At 44.5% G+C, this 20,146-nt stretch overlaps 1 protein-coding gene across 5 annotated transcripts in view; it reads right to left on the bottom strand.

Moving 5' to 3' along the window:
* The window catches only part of CHD2 (chromodomain helicase DNA binding protein 2), a 78,514-nt gene extending 58,368 nt beyond the window's left edge, over positions 1–20,146 (bottom strand). For 3 of the 5 annotated variants that reach the window (XM_055002113.1, XM_055002117.1, XM_055002116.1), the window contains exons 1-3: positions 19,137–20,146; positions 2,614–2,833; positions 1,019–1,105 (exon numbers count right to left, since the gene is read on the bottom strand). In XM_055002113.1, coding sequence (XP_054858088.1) covers positions 1,019–1,105; positions 2,614–2,833; positions 19,137–19,198 — 369 coding nt within the window. In that variant the 5' untranslated portion in view covers positions 19,199–20,146. The remainder of the gene's footprint in view (positions 1–1,018; positions 1,106–2,613; positions 2,834–19,136) is intronic. The other 2 variants (XM_055002114.1, XM_055002115.1) reach the window with 2 other exon arrangements.

Raw genomic sequence — 20,146 nt, 5'->3', positions numbered from 1 at the left:
AGTTCTTTGACTGAGTCACGCTGCCAGCAAATGCGAAACTGAGAAAAGAGGGCGACTTCAGCTCCGAAATGGGTGCATTTCTCCAAAATTTAGTAACAAGAACCTCTAAGGCAAAAACGTTCAAATACGGGTGCCTGATGCTAGGCACCTAAATCCATATATAGGCACCCAAGCATAAATGGACCCACTTTCAGAGGACTGGGTGCCGCTTATATTTCAAGGTGCTTGAATATAAATTTAGGTGCCTACCTTTATATTTCCAACTTGGACATTCTCAGTTTGACCTTTCCTGAGTCTCATTTTGTCCATCTGTAAAAAACGGAGGGGGAGAAAAAACAAACAAACACAGCTTACCCTCCTTTTGAGATCAGATTCAAGAGGGGAGGGAGCACCGGGGGTGGAAAAATAAATTAAAAAATGAGTAACACCCCCTCCCCAACAAAGCAAGCCACTAATGAATACAGCAACAACAACAACAAAAAAGAACAAGCTCCGTTACCACATTTCTTTTAATAAGGGTTTGATGAAAAGGAAGGAGGGAAATGTCTCAGCCGAGAGATGAAGAACCCAACATTGAATTAACCTCATGCACTGAAACGGAAAGAACTACTAGCCATCTAAAAATGCAAAAGGAAAAAAATGGTTTCACAGAACTAAATGTCACACACACACGTACACCCATCATTTTAGCATGCAGAAAAATGCACCCTGCCGTGCTGTCTTTCTGGATCCCAGAATGGTGCACTTCTGGCCACTATTTTCTGGTTTTTTTCCCCACTGTACTTTGCCAAAACAGCTTCAGATTAGGGTTAGGCCTATGCAGCGCCCTCTTCCAGTCGATGAAAGGCCAGCAACGCCCTCCCCCCAATATATTTTGGTGAGATTGTAGAAATGGTGCCTCTCCTCCAGCAAAATGGAAAAACCCCAGAGCACCTTTGTTTTTACATATAAAAGACAACACCAAACACAGAGGCACTTGGGAGTCCCCCAATTTCTTCACCATAGTCTCCCCCCTTACCTCTTCTTTAATATTAAAACGTGAGGGCTCCTGTCTGCTCCGGTTTGACCTCCTCACCCCATAAACGTCGGGATATTCTTCCCACATCTGCAAAAACAAGCCAGAATCGTATTTTTAATCCACCCTTCATCCAAAGATCTTAGAGGCTGCCACATGATCCCCTCCACACACACACATTTCCATCCTTGCAAAAGCTGGGTTATGCCTCCATCCTACCACTCCATTAGGCATAGTCCAAAGCTTTCCCCCACCTCTTCCCTCCAACTTGTAGGCTTTTCTGAGAGGAAAAGTCGCACTGTAGGAAGGTGCCTTAGACTGGAGGAAAACTTCAGAATTTGCTGAAGTAGGATACAGGCCTACCTGAGTGGCCCCGTGTAACTTCAGAACAAAGCAAGTATTCGAACCCAGGCCTCCCTAAGTCAAAATCCAGTACGGTTAGCACAATTCTCACTAAGTGTACGTTCACTGAGTGCCCTCACATCCAGAAAGCTTCCTCTCCAAGCAAGGTCTTTCTTGTTCATTTCAACAGAAGAAAAAGATCTGCTCCCACATTCCTACATGCAAACATGGAGAGCTTCAGCCCGTCAGAGAAAACAAGACTGACCTTAATGGACCAAGATCCTGACCTGGTAGAAGGGAACTTATGTTTAAACTAGGAACGAAGCCCGTTGTGGGCTCTAAAAAAATGTTGTTGGTCATTTTTTTTAATCTTTCATAAAACATAACAATCAGTAGAGCTTACTCCGAGGAAACTGCCTTCAGGATTGCAGCCAGGCTTCTTTAGGAGAATAAGCTTCACATGATTCAGTAGGGACCCCTTCCAGGCAAGTGTGGACAGGCGTCCAGCGTTGCCAGGGCTTCCGCCTTCTCCTCAGCGACCCTCAGGCGAGGCGCAGGGAGGAGTGTTTAGGCCATCGATTCGGCAGGCCCCCTCCTGGCAATGTGCCTGCGCGAAGATTAATTTGTATTCTGCTCTTTTTCCCCTCAGCGCCCTCCCACTCTGGCCTGGGAGCCACCACAAAGTGCCCGCTTGCTGCTGCAAGGGGGCCTGGCGAATCAACAGCCTGAGCACTCCTCCTGGTGGTACGCGGGCGCTTCACAGTGGCCTCGAGGCCAAAGTGGGAGGGCACTGAGGGGAGGCAAGGGGAGGAGTGCTTAGGCCATCGATTCGGCACACCCCCTCCCGGCGGCAAGCACAAGCTTTGCAGTGGCCTCAAAGCTAGAGTGCTCCAGCGCGAGGATAAAAAGTGAATCGTCACCAATACGGTTTGCCTTTTATATAGTAGGATTGCTTGGTAACACAGCATATATGAGAGGGAGTCATGGATCTGTAAGGAGAGGACATCTACTTTGCATGCAGAAAGTCCTAAATTCAGTCCCTGGCATCTCTAGAGAAAAGGATCAGGTAGCATGAAATGGGAAAGACCTCCACAGGAAAATTTGGAGAGCGGCTACCAGTGAAAGCAAACCAAACTGGCCTTGATAGAATGGTCTGACACAGGATGAGGTAGCTTCACATGTATGCTTGTGGGTGCCTCCATTAGCAGACCAAATCGCCAGCCTCCAATTCAAAAAATGACAAGATACCAACGTACCTTTTTGACGTCCGCTATCCTTTCTTTCTTAGAAGCCGGCTTCTCTTTTGCTTCAGGAGGTGTCTGCTGAGATTTTGAGCCCGTGGACTCACTCTCCGATTCAGATTGGCTTTCGGAGGTCTCTGAGGTGCTGTTGGATTCGCTCCCATGATCACTGGCCTGCTCGCTGTCAGACTGGCTCGCTGAGTCGGATCCTGAGGCCTCCTCAGATGCTGAGTGACTAAAAGATAAATTCAGAAGCAGTCTGTTACTATCAGGGTCTGAGGGGTGGCAGACAGCCTCAGCAATTACGGTCACAGTGTATAAATAAAACTAAAATGGTACCAGTCACTATTTTGATTCCCTTCTGCATGCAGGCTTGCATGTACTAACCTTAAATGATATTTCTGTTTATTTACATGGCACTACTGATGTTCAGGGAAGGGAAGACAACATGATATAGCCCGACCTCATCAGATCTTGGAAGCTAAGCAGGGTCAATACTTGAATGGGCGACCATCAAGGAAAATTGTGCAGAGGAATCACAGAATCAAAGGGTGGAAGGGTCATCTAGTCCAACCCCTTGCACAGTGCAGGAAATTCACAACTAACCGTCCCCCCACATACCCCACCCGTCGCCACGCCCAGAAGATGGCAAAACATTGCCAGGATCCCTAGTCAACTGGCCTGGGGAAAATTGCTTCCTGGCCCCAAAGTGCCAATCTGTATTGCCCTGGGCATGTAAGAAGGAGCCACGAAAACTAAGCACTGATGTAACCCTTCCTGCCCTCCCTCTCATGATCTGCCTAGGTTTACAGAGAATCAGCCTTACTGTCAGATGGCCATCTTGCCTCTACTTAAATACCTCCAAAGAAGAAGAGCCCACCACCTCCTGAGGAAAACAATGGCAAATCACCTCTGCTTCTGACTTGCCTTGAAAGACCCTGGCTGGGGATGCCGTTAAGTCAGTTGTGACTTGGCGGCACTTTACACACACGCTGACACTCAGAGCACATCACCGAGGGAGGAGTTCACAATCTAAAATTTAACATAAGGGAGGCAGGCAAGGGGAGCAAGGGAGATGGGAGAAGAACACACACAACACCATTAACTTTTTGACTGTTTTTATGATTTTCATGTACTGTTTGGACTTTGTGAGCGGCCTCAAGCAGGTTTCTAAAGAGGAAGCATAGAAATATTCTGCATAAACACATGTCCTTACGGTTAGGGATCAGAGGGGTGCCAACGGCTTCACAGAAGAGAGAAATAAGTTCAGATGAGAGACTTAAAAGACCAAAAGAGAGGTGGCACAAAGGTTTTCGCCAAGGGGTAAAAGAGCTCCCTTTTTGAATTAGCCTAAAGGGAGAAGTGACACAACTTGACAATGGACTAAACAGGGAGAGCAAGGGTGTGAATTGTGATGCAAGCATTCAAACACTTTATCATTTAAAGATTAACCAGCTCACAACCTATCTAGCCCACAAACACATTATCCATCTAAAAAGATTTCTTCCTTGATAAGCACCATCAGATCTGGCTATGTTAACAATATTCCTTTTGATTTACGTTCTATGCTCTATGTGACTGATTGAAATGGCCTTTGGCAGGATACCGCAAATGTTACCTACCTATCATATTATCCACTCTGCTAGTAATTTTGGTTAAGAAAAAAACCCCATGTTAACGAGCCTCGTCATTCTTAGGCAGACAATCCTGGAATGCACAGTAACCCTTTGCTAGCTTTCCAGACCTTAGTTGACTTTTAAACATCTATAGCAATCTATAAAGGAATCATAATCATTTAACTATTAAATGTTTTTACATCCTGCTCATGGCAAAGAGCAAGGCTGTGCAGAGTTTGGTGTGGACAGATGACCCTTCTAAGAAGCCCTACGGCCCCCACACATGCCCCCCTTCAGCTGGGGAACTGGTAATGCTTTTGATGGGCTGCCACCACTTTGATTCAAGGGCTTAACTAAGGAGGGTTTGCAGACCCCCATACCCCTTTCGGCAAGGGCACTGCAAAGGACCAAAGCAGAGGGATTTTAAACATACTCATTTTTAAACACTGTAACAAGAGATGATGTAAGAAAACGGTTGTGCAGACTACCATGGGGCAACAATTCCAGGGAAAGGAGGTTAGAAAACAATAAAGTTCCCTAACCATGACTACCTGACTGGGTTTCTACCACTATGAAAGCCAGAGTGGCATAGTGGTTAGGGTGTTGGGCTACGATTTGGGAAACCCAGGTTCGAATCCCTGCCCTAGCGTGGAAGCTCATTGGGTGACCTTGGGCCAATTATATACACACAGCCTAACCTACCTCACATGGTTGTTGCAAGGATAAATGGAGGAGAGGGGGGATGATGTAAGCTGTTTTGGGTCCCCAGGCAGGGTATAATTGACATAAATAAATATTTTACCTCCTGAACCCCACTCCTTTAGGACAGAGTCCCATCAAAAGCGGCCTCACTGCAGCCCAGCTTCAGGGAGTGAACAGCCTCCCCTGTCTGTGCAGGGCCTTACATGTGCTCTCCCGCAAGGCTCTGCCTCTGCAACAGCTCTCATTTTCCTTTCCGTTTTCCTGGGTCCAATCCTGAGGTTTGGCAAATGCCTGGGAAATCAGGTTGTCAACCTGCAAGTGAGGGCCTAGAAATTTCCCAGAATTACAACTGATCTCTAGACCACAGAGATCAGTTCCTCTGGAGAAAATGGCTACTTTGGGGGGTGGATTCTATAGCATGGTACCCCACTGAGGTCCCTCCTCTCTCTGAACACTGCCCGCCCAAGACTCCACTCCCAAATCTCCAGAAATTTCCCAACCCAGAGTTAACAACCTACTGGGAAATATGGGCCTAGAAGGAGAAGTGGCAGGAAAGCCTGTGTGTGAGGGAAAGGCCTCACAGAGGCCTACATGCTGCTCCACTTGCCAGCCTCAGGCCTAGCATCATGATAAGCCTTACTGGCGAGCAGAAGAGAGAAAAGTCAATATTAATGTAGGGTCATGGGGCCATGAGAGGAAAGGAAGAAGGCCCCAGAAGGCTCCTTGGGGCAGAGATTTATCTATTTGGACTAGGGTTGCCAGCCTCCAGGTAGTGGCTGGAGATCTCCCGGAATTACAACTGGTCTCCAGGCCACAGAGATCAGTTCACCTGGAGAAAATGGCTACTTTGGGGGGTGGACTCTATGGAATTATGCCATGCCAAGGTCCTTTCGCTCCCCAAACCTCAGTTTCTCCAGGTTTCACCCCCCACCCCCCGATCTCCAGGAATTTCCCAACATGGAGCTGGCAACCCTCATTTGGGCCTGTAACACCTCGTACTTTGATGGCAACATCTGTTGAAGTTGCCAACTCCAACTTGAGAGTTTCCTGAAAATTCAGGGATAGAGGCTGGGAAGGGTGGAGTTTGGGGAAGGGAAGGACTTCAGTGGGGACGTGATGCCATACGCTCCTCTCTCCGAAAGAACCATTTTCTCCAGGGGAACTGACATCTGTAGCCTGGAGATCAATTGTGAATTTCAAGAGATCTCCAGGCCCTGGAAGGTGGCAACCCTAGAATGGGATCATGGAGCCTGGGGTGGGCTCGGTTCTGAGCAACTTCCTCTATTGAGTAAATTACAGAATCCAAGGCACAGCTAAAAGTGAACAAAACACAACCCTCACTCACCCCCTGGGATCACTGAGGCAGGAGGGAAATTCACCTCCAGGGCAGATTCATTTCAATTAGCAAATATTATTAAAATCATTAAAGGCTGGGGGAGGAGTCAAAGGTAAAATCAAAACTTCCACTTAGATACTTCTCCCCAAAAGTACATACTAACTTGTGTTTAATTAAACACATAAAAATATGTGTTTAACTAAAACTGAATAAAGCCTTTACACGACCTCACAAGGTCCAATGTAAGTTTCTTAAATATTTTAATGTTTATTGTTTCAGAAAATGATACCGTTTCTATAAGCTTGTTTTTAAACAACAACGGTCATGACCTGCAGCTATGACATGTTTTGGGAGTCAGGTGCTGGTTAAGAGATCAACATTCAAAGGTGATTCACCTTTCCAGAGGTCTTTTTCTGATTTTATCTCCCCCTTCTCCTTTGTCCTATAAACTTTTTTATTTACACCCCACCTGACTCTTCCAATGGGAATCCATGATGGCTTACCTAATTCTCCTAAATTTGTATCCCTACAACAACCCTGTGAAGGTGGGTTAGCTGAGTGTGTGTGACTTAACCAAAGTCTACCCTTTTCCATGAGAGTAGGAATTTCAACCTCATTTTCCCAGATCGTAGTCTGACACTAACCGCTACACCACAATGGCTCTCGGCGCACTGCTCCATCCAATAACGTCAAACAGAGGAAAGGTCTGATAGTACCTACAAAGCGAATCAGTGGTACCCATGACACAGATGCTAAATATCTCCTCTGATATTTATAATTAGAGTACTAAGATGTTTTTCCCACATTTCTCTCCCTGTGAAGTAAAGGCACATTCCATAAGTTCATAAAAGGGTAAGAAGTGCCCATTTTCTCAAGATAATTTATTTGCAATATTCAAATTTCACTTTAAACCAGCATGGTGGGTATCTGGCACAAACGTCTGAATTAGGGTTGCCAGCTCAAAGTTGGGAAATTCCTGGAGATCTGGGGGGTGAAACCTGGAGAAAGTGGGGTTTGGGGAAGAAAAGGACCTTGGCCTGGCATAATTCCACAGAGTCCACCCCCCAAAGTAGCCATTTTCTCCAGGTGAACTGATCTCTGTGGCCTGGAGACCAGTTGTAATTCCGGGAGATCTCCAGCCACTACCTGGAGGCTGGCAACAGTCTGTATGTATCATATTAAACCGGAATCAAGTACACGGTTTTTAACGAATTGTTTAAAAGACACGTTCTTTAATTGAAGCGACAAAGAAAAAAGGGGGGTAATAGAAGACATTTCCTCGGGAAGCTGGCAGAGGGCAGCAGCGAAACACTCATCTGGAAAAGCAACAGTTCCAGACGCACCAAGCCGGATTTCCAGGAGCCATTTTAAAATAATCCTCTGCTCTCAAGGCTCCACCATCTTACGACCATCTGATGTTGCTTTCTTAGGAAATAACTGAAGCAGAGTAACACTAAGAGCTACTTGAAAAAGGGCTTCCAGAGAAAAATAGCTGAAAGTAGATTGTAAATCCATCAAACGGGGGGGGGGGGGGGGGGACAGCTTTTAAAAAAAGATGGCTACTCAAATTCTGTCGTCCTTCATCACATTCCAGAGGGGTTTCAGGAAACCACGTACAGCACGACATCCGATGACTGCCTGTCGACCTACATACGTGCCCTGCACAGCAAATTATCCCCGCGCCCTGAAACTTCTGAAGGATTTAAAAGGAGCTCAATTAAATCAATGCAAGCATCCCACTTGTCTCTCCATGAAATTGAGTAAATCCTATTGGCGGGTCTCTTGAAGGTCTAGTTTTTACTCTGTTAAGTGTTCCTAACTAGCTGCTAACAAGCCAGCGTGGTGCAGGGCGTTAGCCCTGGGAGAGACAAAGGTCTGAATCTCCACTCTGCCATAGAAGCTTGCCGGGTGAGCCTTGGGCCAGTCACATACTCTCTGCCTAAACCACCTCACAGAGTTGTTGTGAAAGGAAAAATGGAGAGGAAAGTGAAGTAAGCTGCTTCAGGTCCCCTTTGGGGAGAAAGGCAGGGTATAAATGAATAAATAAATCCTGGAAATGTGGCAATGAGATGCGCACAGAACAGGGAGTGCCTGGGCTTTTAATAAATGCATAATTTCAACATGACCACATTCTCCCTGCCACTGTCTACGGTTGCCAGCCTCCAGGTGACGGTAGGAGATCTCCTGGAATTGCAACTGATCTCCAGCCCACAGAGATCAGTTCCCCTGGAGAAAACAGCTGCTTTGGAGGATGGACTTTATGGCATTATACCTCACTGAAGTACCTCCCCTTCCCAAATCCTGACCTCTTCAAGCTCTATCCTCCAAATCTCCAGGAATTTCCAAAGCAGGAGCTGGCAACCCTAACTGTGACAGAAGGTACACCATACTTCTAACAGGAAGAGTTGGTATAGTTGGCCAGCACCACACAAGATTTGAATTAGGGTTGCCAGACCCCTGTTGTGGGTAGACCCCCTACTCTAGCTGCTGCCCCCCAATACCGTTCACCTGGCCTGCAGGGTGGGCTGGGGGAGGTGTGCCAAAGCTGGACAGTGCATAAAACAATGGGCAGATTCCTCAACAACTGGGTCTGCTGTGACCCTGTCATTTCTTGTTTGAACCAAAAGTGACGTCACTAGAAGCCCTGAATGCATGTAAGAGAAGGAACAGAGCCCCCGCCTCCCCCCTTTAAAGTAGTAGTAGTAGTAGTAGTAGTAGTAGTAGTAGTAGTAGTAATAATTAATAATCATGATAATAATCAATTTATATACTGCCCTTCAGGACAACTTAATGCCCACTCAGAGCGGTCTACAGAGTATATTATTATCCCTATAACAACGAACACCCTGTGAGGTGGGTGGGGCTGAGAGAGCTCTGAGAAGCTGTGACTGACCCAAGGTCACCCACCTGGCTTCAAGTGGAGGAGTGGGGAATCAAACCCGGTTCTCCAGATTTTAGTCCCGCGCTCTTAACCACTACACTAAACTAGCAACCTTGGTATGACCATATGAAGTGGACTCATGCTGAGTTGGACCCAGTCTATCAAGGTCAGTGTGGTCTACTCTGACAGGCCACAGAATCGTGGGTGGAGGTCCTTCACATCATCTACAACCAGATTCTTTTTAACTGGAAATGGTGGGGATTGAACCTGGGGATTGAACCTAAGACCTTTAGCAAACAAAACGTGCGCTTTTACTGAACCAGTTTCTGCCTAGTTCGGCAACCCTGTCTACAAATAAAGGCAACCTATAACCGTTCAAAAAGGGAGGCAGAAAGAATGAAATTATGAGAAAAGCACAGTAAAAGGCTAAAGAGCCACGCCTTGATTTTTAAAAATAAAAGGGATTCTACGTTTTCTAACCTAAATAATAAACCGTTTTGAGCTAGAAACTGTTCGTTGCCACGTGGGGGACCTGTGTGTGCTTGAGAATAAGAGGGCAATGCCCTCTGCACACGCTCAGAACCATTTTATTTTCCTCACCAGTTCCTGATATTCACAATAAATATTGGTCTGGACCTTTGGAAAGGCCAGGCGGTGGCTAAGGCAAGATGTGGAGGGGCTGTGAAAACAGTGGGTCCAAGGATGAGCTTGCACCGTTGAGGGAGGGAGGGATACCCTACCAACTGTAATTCCCCATGACTTCAGTGCTTTTCACAGATACTTGATGTAGGTGATATTTATCACTTTTATTGATGGTTTTCTGCTGACTGAGGTGATGCTGAAGGGCCAGACAAGGTTTCTTTCTGGCAACCAGCAAGCCAAACAAGAAAAGACAGTTTGTGTTAGACTTGAAAACACATCATCAGGTATCGTAATAGGCTATTTGAAAAAGAGACGAAGAGTCAACCTTTGAAAAGGCTTGTGAATTAATACCTCTGCAAGCAAGAAAAACAAAGGTTTTTTTTTTAATGAGGCTACAAAATACAGGCCTAAAAGAAGCTCTTTCTCTTACCGCAAAATCAGGAAACATGGCAGCCTCTCAAAGCTAGCAAACCTCTGACCAAAATGAGGCAAAGGAACTGTGAACAGTCATGCAAATATTTCTGGAAAGCCCCTTCAGAAAGCAAAAGGGGTTTCCCCTTTAAATGTACACAGTGGCTATTAACAGGAGTTTCTTGACTCGAGGAAAGGGGGTGGGAGGAAAGGGGGGGCATGCGGAGCGGAAAGCATGCCTTCATGCAGATCTGATCTTTGAGTACATTTCCGAAATACGCCACACTCTTCACAGTGGTGTGTTGTTCTAACCGTTTTTTGGTCAAGCTGCCCTGCTGTGTATTCTCAGAGTCGTTTCCTTTGAATCAGCTCCAAAGGGGGCTGGACAAGCGACTCTCCTTCTAAAAAGATTACCTTCTAGATGCTCTGCACACCTCCTTTAGACCCAGAAGACACCGACCTACCACTTATGAAGCAGCGGAGCAGGGCAATCTTCTCTGAGGGCAGGCAAATCTTACATAATTTGGAAGTAAGCGGTGGGGGAGGATTGAAGAGTACCACAGCCCTCCGAAAAATCAGGAAATGCTGATTTTGAATGACGGCACAAAGGGCCATTGCCAAGGGAAGATACAAGGAAGTTTAACTGAGAAGGTACTTAGGCTATCTACCCCACGTGTTTATGAAGCTAATCCTCTTTGCAGAAAGGGTCTTCATCCCAAGCACTTGGAAGATGTGCTACAGGGGAGAAAGTTTCTAATTTGTTTCATCATTTGCCTTGCAGACTTTTGAGTCCGTTGTAAACTGTGCGTTTTGCATCTACCATCTTCCCCCACCCCACCCCAAAACACATCCCTGTATGCAACTATAACTACTGATTCGCTTCATGCATCCAATGAAGCAGGCTCAAGTTATGATGCCTCTATCACAGAACTCCTTCGCGGGGAGGGGCGTTAATTTCGACAGCCTCTTTGAAAGTAATTGCTTCATTTGTGCCAAGACTCAACCAGTGTTTAGCCCAAGCATTTGGTTTTAACAGCAGGGCTCAGGCCTGAAAGGAAAAACCAATACCTCTGAGCAAGTACAGAGTTCCTTTGCTTCATCAGAGTAACTGCAGTCTCTTGTTCCCTCCATATGCATTTAACTAATTTGCCTCGGGGCGAGGCTTGGGCATAGGGTTGCCAACCTCCAGGTGAAGCCTGGAAATCCATAATTACAAGAAGCCTGGAAATCCATCATTACAATTCATAATTACATGAATTTTGAAGTGCACACTTCCCTACTTTTTCTAGCATTATGTAGAATACAGGTCTTCTGCATAGTATCATTCTAGAAAATAGTCATGGTATAGAAGAAACAGGGACTTTTGAAGGATGTTTGCCAGTCGGTAGGAGGAGGATAAGCTTAGAGAAAGGCCTGCCAGACCAGCAGTTTCTAATGGGAGGTGAGGCAAGAGTAAACTAAAGGACAGTTTACAGCAGGGTTCAAAGCCCCATCCTGTTATGCCAACAGCCAATTTCAATTACCTAATTACAATCCCCAGAATAAAAGGATCCGTTTCCCTGGAGCAAATGGCTGTTTTGGAGGGTGAACTCTGATATTAAACACCACTGAAGTTCCTTCTCTTCCTAGACCCCATCTTGCCTAGGTTCCACCCCCAAATCTCTAGGAATTTCCCAACCAAGCGTTGGCAATTCTATTTTAAGTGGGATTTCCAAGAATAAAGACTGAGCCTATAATCTCTCCCTTCTAGAGGTGGCTTGGCCATTACAGCCACCTGAGAAGTCCTGTTGCCCTGGGAGTGGGGGCTGCTTCTTTCTGCCAGGGCCACCCTGGCCCCAAACAAGGTGCCCTCGCCTTGTACAGAGGAGCTGAGCAGCCCCCGCTTTGAGTGAGCTGGCTGTCTGGATCCCATGCGGGGCAGGCAAGCAGCCACCACAAAAAGGGCTGGGTTTTGCTCCTTACCCCCTCCGTTGGGGGGCGATGCCCCTTTTTGCTTCCCAGTCCACCCCTGCAAGCAGCTCTGCAAGGGAGGCTGGACTGAGAAAAAACCACCAGCCAAAATTCACCCTGTACAGTTCATAGCAAGCAGGGATTTGACCAAGGACTCCCTCCTTCTTGTCCAACACTCTCACTGCCACATCACACTAATTCTTATCTGCAAAATGCAAAAAAAAAAACAGGGTGAAGGAGACGCTTTGCTTTAAAACAGGGACATTTGATGGATGTTTGCCAGTCTGTAGGAGGAGGAGAAGCTTAGAGAAGGCCTGCCAGACCAGCAGTTTCTAATAGGAGGAGGGGAGGCAAGAGTAAACAAAAAGACAGTTTACAGCAGGGTTCAAAGCCCCATCTTGTTATGCCAACTACCAAGCTCAAAATGCATCTGGCTTTCCTGTTTATTTCATTTACACCCTGCCTTTCTTCCCATGAGAATCCAAAGTGGCTTACATCATTCTCTTCTCTTCCTTGTTATCTTCACAACAGCCCAGTGAGGTAGGTTAGGCCAAGATTGTGTGTCTAGCTCAAGGACACCCAGCGAACTTCCATGGCAGAGCAGGGGTGTAACAAACCTGGGCCCAACATGCTAACCACACCACCACACTGGTGTGCGGCTTTGAAAGTTAACTTCACCTCACGTTTGCATTTTCACATCCAGAACAGTACCACAAATTCTAGCATGAGGTACAACGGCTCTGGTTTCCCCCCTCGCTATTCCAGATGTAAAATTTCCAAGGACTGGATAATCTTGGTTACTGATGGTTCCATAAATGGTAGTTTTCAGATTTTAAAACCACCATTTTTGTGATAAAGACAAGACAGATGGCCGTTATAAAAGCTGGAAACATGTGAAAAGGGCGTAATCTAACAGGCGTTTTCTGCTGAGACTTAAAAATTAGTAACAAAAGCAACGAAACGTGACGTGCTAACGAATAGACTTATCAACCACTTACACCGTTATTGCCAGAAGCAGATAGTTATTCAGCATTTCTCAGTACACACAGTCGTCACATAGATCTATACATAAAGTGCTAGTGCATAATCATGACGATATAGCCCGTGAACAATTAATATTCCTGCAGTATAGACACAATTACAAATTATCAGGGGGGCGGGGTTCTGGGAAAAGGAGTGGCGGAACTCTCAAGAGGGAAATGAGGAAGAAACACACGGGATTCTTTGAAATCATATTATTTTCAAGCCCTATTGCTGAGTATTTTCAAGAGGTGCTGGAACTCCGTTCCCCCGTGTTCTCCCTGAAAAAAAGCCCTGCAAATTATTATGCAAGGTTCAAAAAAGTACACAGGTTTAGACGTTGAGTACAGCTCCAGGTAGTGCACTCAGAGTAGACCATCTAACAGGCTGACCGGTTCGTTTAGAGGGTCCCGTTTTCAAATCTTTATCAAAGATGGTTTTCCAACTGACATTGATTCCAAAATTCATCAACTTCCACTCAAATATGCTCCCACTAAAGTCAGTTGTTGCTCCTAAAGGATTTGGAAACGGGACCCTCTAAACGAACCGGTCAGCCCGTTAAGATGGTCTACTCAACCTGCACTACTTAGACCTGTACTCAACGTCTAAACCTGTGAACTTTATGTATAGGTCTATGTGAAGACTGTGTGTACTGAGAAACGCTGAATAACTATCTGCTTCTGGCAATAACAGTATAAGTGGTTTGTAAGTGGTTGATAAGTCTTTGTTTCGTTAGCACATCACGTTTTGGTTGCTTTTGTTACTGGCTTTCGTGACTCTCCGTATTTACGAGACTTAAAACTTAAGCAAACTTGTGGTTATATAGTCTAATCATTCATGTTGTTGTACTGATGGAAAAAAATGACTGGCCTTACACTGAATGATGTAGGGGACACTGGCTAGGATTTAAAGCAATTTCTCTCTTTAGGAAATCAGAGTCAACTCTTGGCTCAATCTATCATCAGCTATGAACAAAAACTTACTTCTCAGGACAAAAAGCAGAGAAAAAGAACTGAGAGCAAATCAGTGAATCTCATTTTGAGATTACGAGAAAGCTGGAGGCAGATTGTTGTTTTTTTTAACTGTCCTTCCGCATTCCAGATTCCTTAAATTTTAACTGCTGTTCTGTAGATTTGCTATTCCAAACTAACACAATCTAAAACCAGCCCCGGTTTTAGATATCTTATCCAAGCACTGGCTGGGGGATGTGAGAAAGCAGTGAGAAGGGGCAGCTTAGGATTAGTAAAAAAAAAAAAAAAAGCTCATCAAAAACCTCAAACCCTGATATTTCAGTTCAAAGGTTCTTACAAGGCTTTGAGAGCCAGACATAAAAGGGCTGAGCTCCAAACCCAGCTCTGCAATAGGGCTCATCACAGGGAATTTGTGTACATAAAAGCAAGCATCTGAATGAATAAATACAAGTCTTTTCCTCAATACAAAACACTGTTTGTTCTCAAGTGTATCAAATATTAGAATCACCTTCCAGTTCAGTGGCAGGCACTACTGGGCTCGGATGGTGGAGCGTTCCAAAGTGCTTCATCTGAATTAACAACTGGCTTTGTTTCTTAGCAAGAAAGGCACGTGCCACTTAAAGGATATATGAATCATATCCGTATTTACAGAGGTAGGATCAAGTATGCGGAAGTCACTGCTGAGTGTTAACGTAGCTGCTTTGATGTTACAGACAACTGTAACCTACCACACAAATGTGGTATGGTGTCCCCTTTAACTACATTAGACCATGCTGAACATCGCCAAAGCAAAGCATCTGGGGCCAATGCCAGTATGGGGGGAGGAAACGGATCCCAAGGCACTTAAAGGGTTAATTCCTTGCAATTCTAGAAATTGTGTGGGTCACATGACACAAGAGGAGCCCCCCCCACAGCCCTGTAATGGTCTACACCAAGGGGCTTTTGTTAACACTTCCAAAGCTTTTGATGACTTTGTGAAAACTTGAAGCAACGCCACTCATCTGTGGCTAACCTGCCGTGCATTCGTTAGCATTTTCAAAATTATATTTATAAGCAGGGGAAGTGAAATTGCCCAGAGGCTCCAGCCTTGCTTTTCAGTAGCATGAAGCGACTGCTCTACCTTGCATGTGCTCATTTTAATCTGGCCTGCCCAGCTAGGAAAGCAGCAGCAGCTGCCAGAGCGGGAGGAAAGAGCTGCGAGCAGCTCAGAGAAAGCACTGCACGGCTGACGTCACGGACAAGGCAGGGCTTCGGCTTGCCATGGAGCCTCCAGCAGTGACCTGCCTGTTACTAAGCAAGCCAACAGCCAACCGGATCCCACGGCCAGCCCAAGACGGCCTTTGAACTCCTCATCAGCAACTTCCTGCTGTGGGTGTTTTTTTTTTTTAGCACACACAGTGCAATGCAGTATGTGTCTCAGCTATGCGGCACAAAGGAACAGCCATTTTGTGACAAGCCAGACTTGCAGTAAAACGTCAGGCATCTTTGCCTTTTTGGTTCTCATGCACCTTTCCCTCCTTCCCCCAAAGTGGTTAACGTCTGAGACCTCATAGTGCAAGGAATGAGAATGCAGTGTGACTGCCAGCTGATTTTTTGCGATCTCCCTCCTTCCCCTTGTTCATTGTCTCCAGCTCAAATCCATGTGTGCTGTTTCATAAAATGGCTGCCACCAACATTCCCTGTGAACAGATACCAGCATCGTTCAGCTCCCACTGTCCAACTCGATTCAAAGAGAATCCACCCCAAAATAAAGCCCCCGTTTACTAAGTTAACAAAAATGCAGCTTTAAATCTGCCCCCACCCCTAATGTTTCTTGATTTTAACAAAGTGTTTTAAGCTGTGGTGAATTTAAACAAGTATAACCTTGCAAATGCAGAGAACAGGCTAGGTGTATTATTCCAGCCTTGAACTGAATTTTGGATTGTTATACGCGTACCACCCTGTTACCCCCACCCCACCCCACGGATGATGTATGCCCTGATCCTTTATGCAGTTGACTTAAATGCACTTCACCAATTACACTGGAATTTCCATCCAATGGCCTGATTGTAACATCATTTACATGAAAGTAAACTCCAGCAAATGAAAATGGATTAATGTCCCAGGAAACTTACTTAGATTGGGTGCCACATATAAAGAGGACTGCAAAATTAAAACTTCAGGGCTAGGCAGCCGCCCATCTCCATCCCAAAACATACATGTACATGGAGGCTCTTTTGCAGTTGCTCCCAACATCTGGAGTAGGGCATGCGACTGTAACATCTGGCACTTCCTTGGTGGTGGCAGCACCAAGCTAAGCAAGTTCTTGCCAGGTATGGTTCACTTAGCCTTCTTTGCCCTACGGGCCTTCAGGTGTCAGAGTAAAACATTATATGACATTTTTTAATTAAGTCAGGTTTTGAGCCAGGTTTTTCAGGTCTGAATGTGCTATATGTGGGGCACCACCAGTTTCATTTTCCTTTTCAATTGTACACCGTAGGCCTCTCAGAGAGCTTTAATGCAAAGAAGTATTGAAAAGCAGAAGCGTATTTCAAGTCATGAAGTTACATTAAGGACTCATTATTACTGCTTATCCCTTTATAAAGACTTCACAAAACAGAGTTAGTTCTACTTTGATTACAACCCAAAGCTTGACCAGTGTGGTTGGGGAATAAGCCAGCATGGTAGTGGATTCTCAGAACACATGCTGCAGTTCTTTGAAGCAGTCACTTGTTGGATTTTAGCTAGAATCGAGAGCTTTGGATCTTTACAGTTGTGAAACCTGTAACTTTTGAAGTATGTGATATTTCTGTCTTTCTTGAAGTATGTGAAACCAAAGATCACATATATTACTCCATCCACAGGAGGGTACCACATTTCACTAGCCAGGTATGAATCTGCTTTCTGAAGCTGTAAGGAGGTGAGGCATCTTTTTCATTCAAATATACAAATGCATGTTTGCAAACTAATTCCCAGGAAGGACTGGGCTTCTCTTTCTATTTGGACTGTTGAGCCCTTAAGAGTGGGAAACATTGTGAAAAAATCTTGAGTTTTTTGGGGAAAGTATCATCATCTTTCTCCTAAGAAATCATACAAGGTCCCATTCCTCTCCATTTTATATACATCTCCCTCCTCAGACACACACATCTCCCAATCACAAGAGGACTTGATGTCAGAGACTGATTACGTGCTTCCTCCTAAAGCTGGTACAGAAAGGAAGTCAGAAGTCTATCACACCCTCATGCAGCTTTCTTAGAAGTGATTTCACCACAGGCCCACCTCTGAAAGTCAACAGCAGGAAACAAAAGCACACTTTACGACATTCAGGTGACTGGAAGCTCAGAAAATAAGCTCCAAAAGTAACCACTGCACTTAATTTCCCAGTACACCGGACTGAGCACTGCTAGCAGTAAATATATTCTGATGAAAAATAGCAAGGGGTGTGGGGGAGAAGAGACAAGGAGTCAGTAGCTTTATTTTCATACAGTAGGTGTTAACATATTGGTTGATGTTGAACATATGATGTTACCCTGAAAGCAAGAGTACACATGTGGAGGTTATGCAAATAATTTACCCAAGGGAAAGAAAACAGTCAAAAGGGATGATTATATCTCATCTTCATTCTGATACACCTCAAATTTACAGTCCTTGCTTCAAAGTTTAGCCTGGTGGGCCTCATTCTCTTAGAACTTCCTTGTTCAGTTTATCACATTTTTTTTCAAAAAGTTTTTTAAAAATTGCACAAATTTTTCCTATCAGGTAACGTGGAGTGGATGATTAATTTCAAAATCTACTTTCTGACCAAGTCAATTGTCTAACTTTTATATATAGTTTTCAGAGGTCTGATTTTCATTAAGGGCTTAATGCATTACAAGATACTTGTTTCCTTTGTGTGGAAATAAGCGGTGTGTGCCCCCTACATATAGTTTACACTTAGATGGTTATATTTTCAAACACATTTACTTTCACCGCAAAATTATAATTTGATACATCCTGAAATTCCTCTGAAACCCTTAACATTTTCTCAATATTTTTTTTTAATCAGAATGTTATTTTCATATTTAATGGATTAAACCTGGAGATCAAAAGTTTTCATTCATTCATTCACCTGCAACAAGCACAGATTAGCTTCCAAAACTTAAAAAAAAAAAAAAAGATTTAACAGAGAGAGGGAAAAATCAGTATTTTGTAGAAAATATTTTAGATCAAGCATGGGTGCACTGTTAAATTTGTGATTTATAATTTAATAGTGGCACAAAATAAAGGTTTCATTTGGCTTCTACTTCTCTGCCAAACTGATATAAATATCAAAGTACATGCAGCCTAAACAAAGTGAACTCCAAGATTCAAAGAGGTTTCAGTAACCAGTCTAGATTATTTCTTTTAATAGAATCACTATCAGTGGGAAAATTTGGTTAAACTGTATCAAAATACTCTAAAATAACTAAGACAGTATCAAAGTTCTACATGCTAAAATCAAGTATCAATCTAAAGGTGTCAATCAGACAGGTACTTTTCGATTTTTATTTTAAAATGAACATTTTTTCATTCATGTAACTTCTGCAATGTCTTATATACTATACTATCTGACAATCAGGCTTCTGTATGGCCTTCAAGTTGAAAGTTTAGACTTCAGAAATTCTTCGAAGAAAAAAAATGCCTTGTATGTAAAATGGTGCAATGCAGCAGGAGCTAAACAGGCAAGGTCATTTTTCACAGCCACAAAAGCCCTCAAATACACGAAATTCAGAAGGTGGAACAGCTTAATATACAAATAAAGGGTTGCATCACTAGAAAGGTGCATTATCTTTTATCTGTGGCATGGGGCCTTTAAGTCACGACACAACTTTCCGAAATTGCTATAAAAAATTAGGGTGTGGCATACTAGGAATCTCAAGGTCACTTCGTAAGAGAATCAAAAGGAATTAAATGTATTTTTGCTTCTGTACTGCTGGTACCCCAAGGCTGTCAAGAGGTAAACAGTGAGACCAGGTTAAGCAAAAAAACAAAATAAAGTTGAGATATCATACCTCGATGCATTGCTGTGGACTGAACCCTCCTCTCCGCGGCTTTTGTCCGTATTTCTCATCATCTTTTAATTCTTAAATATTAAGACAAAAGCAGATGGGTGTCTAAGTCTGCTTTGAAGTCCTGTGACCAGGTATTTACTGTCAAAAGTTGAAAGAAAGGTAAAGTCCCACTGGCTGCCTTCGGATTTCACGACGAACAAAAAGTCCTGACGTTGCAATGGTATTTGTTACAATAATGCAGAAGGCTCAAAAGCACGGGAAAAAAATCAAGAATTAAATCTTACATTTTTCCCAAATTTTTTTTTAAAAGAGTACACAGCCCCGGGGAGCATCCTGCAAACTTTCCTGAAGTAACCCTGGAAGCAAATATTCTCGGTATTTTATTGCGTCATTCAGGATCGGTAGATCCGCAAAAGAAAAAAAATCAAAGTTTTCAGCGAAAGCACAAAAATCCTAAAAAACGATGGTTAATAATCGCCCACCTACCTGATCTGGGCACCGGGGCCAGGTCCAACCCGATATTAGTTTCGGGTAGAAGGGAAACATCAGCTTCAAAATGTTTCCCAAAAAAAAGGGGACCGGGGTGAAAAAAAGTATTTCTTTTTAAAAAATGTAATAAATAAGAGTTTAATCCCAAATGATCCGCGGTGGTTTAATCGCCAGAGGCGATAATTAAAGCAAGAGAAAAAGATCCGGAGGAAAAGCTCATTAGGAGAGCGCACAAAAATGGAGGTACGCCATGGCTTCCAAGCTGGGAAAAACAACGACCCGGGCTGCCTCCACGGCTGCTTCTTTCCAACGAAGCGAGGGGAAAGAGCCCCCCAAAGCTGCTTTTCTGCCCGAAAAACGCTCGCTCTCCCTCACACCAGTCCCCACGAGAGGCCAGGGGCCGCAGGAGCCCCTCGAGGCTGCCCAAAAGTTGGGTAAAGTTGCGCAAAAGTGGTGGAGGAGGGGAGAAAAAAGCAGGGAGGCTCAGCGCGCTCTCCAAGGCACAGCCGCCATCTAGAGCT

This window comes from Eublepharis macularius, chromosome 18 (genome assembly GCF_028583425.1).
Source record: "Eublepharis macularius isolate TG4126 chromosome 18, MPM_Emac_v1.0, whole genome shotgun sequence".
Classification (NCBI taxonomy): domain Eukaryota; kingdom Metazoa; phylum Chordata; class Lepidosauria; order Squamata; family Eublepharidae; genus Eublepharis; species Eublepharis macularius.
This window is presented reverse-complemented; position numbering and strand designations above follow the sequence as displayed.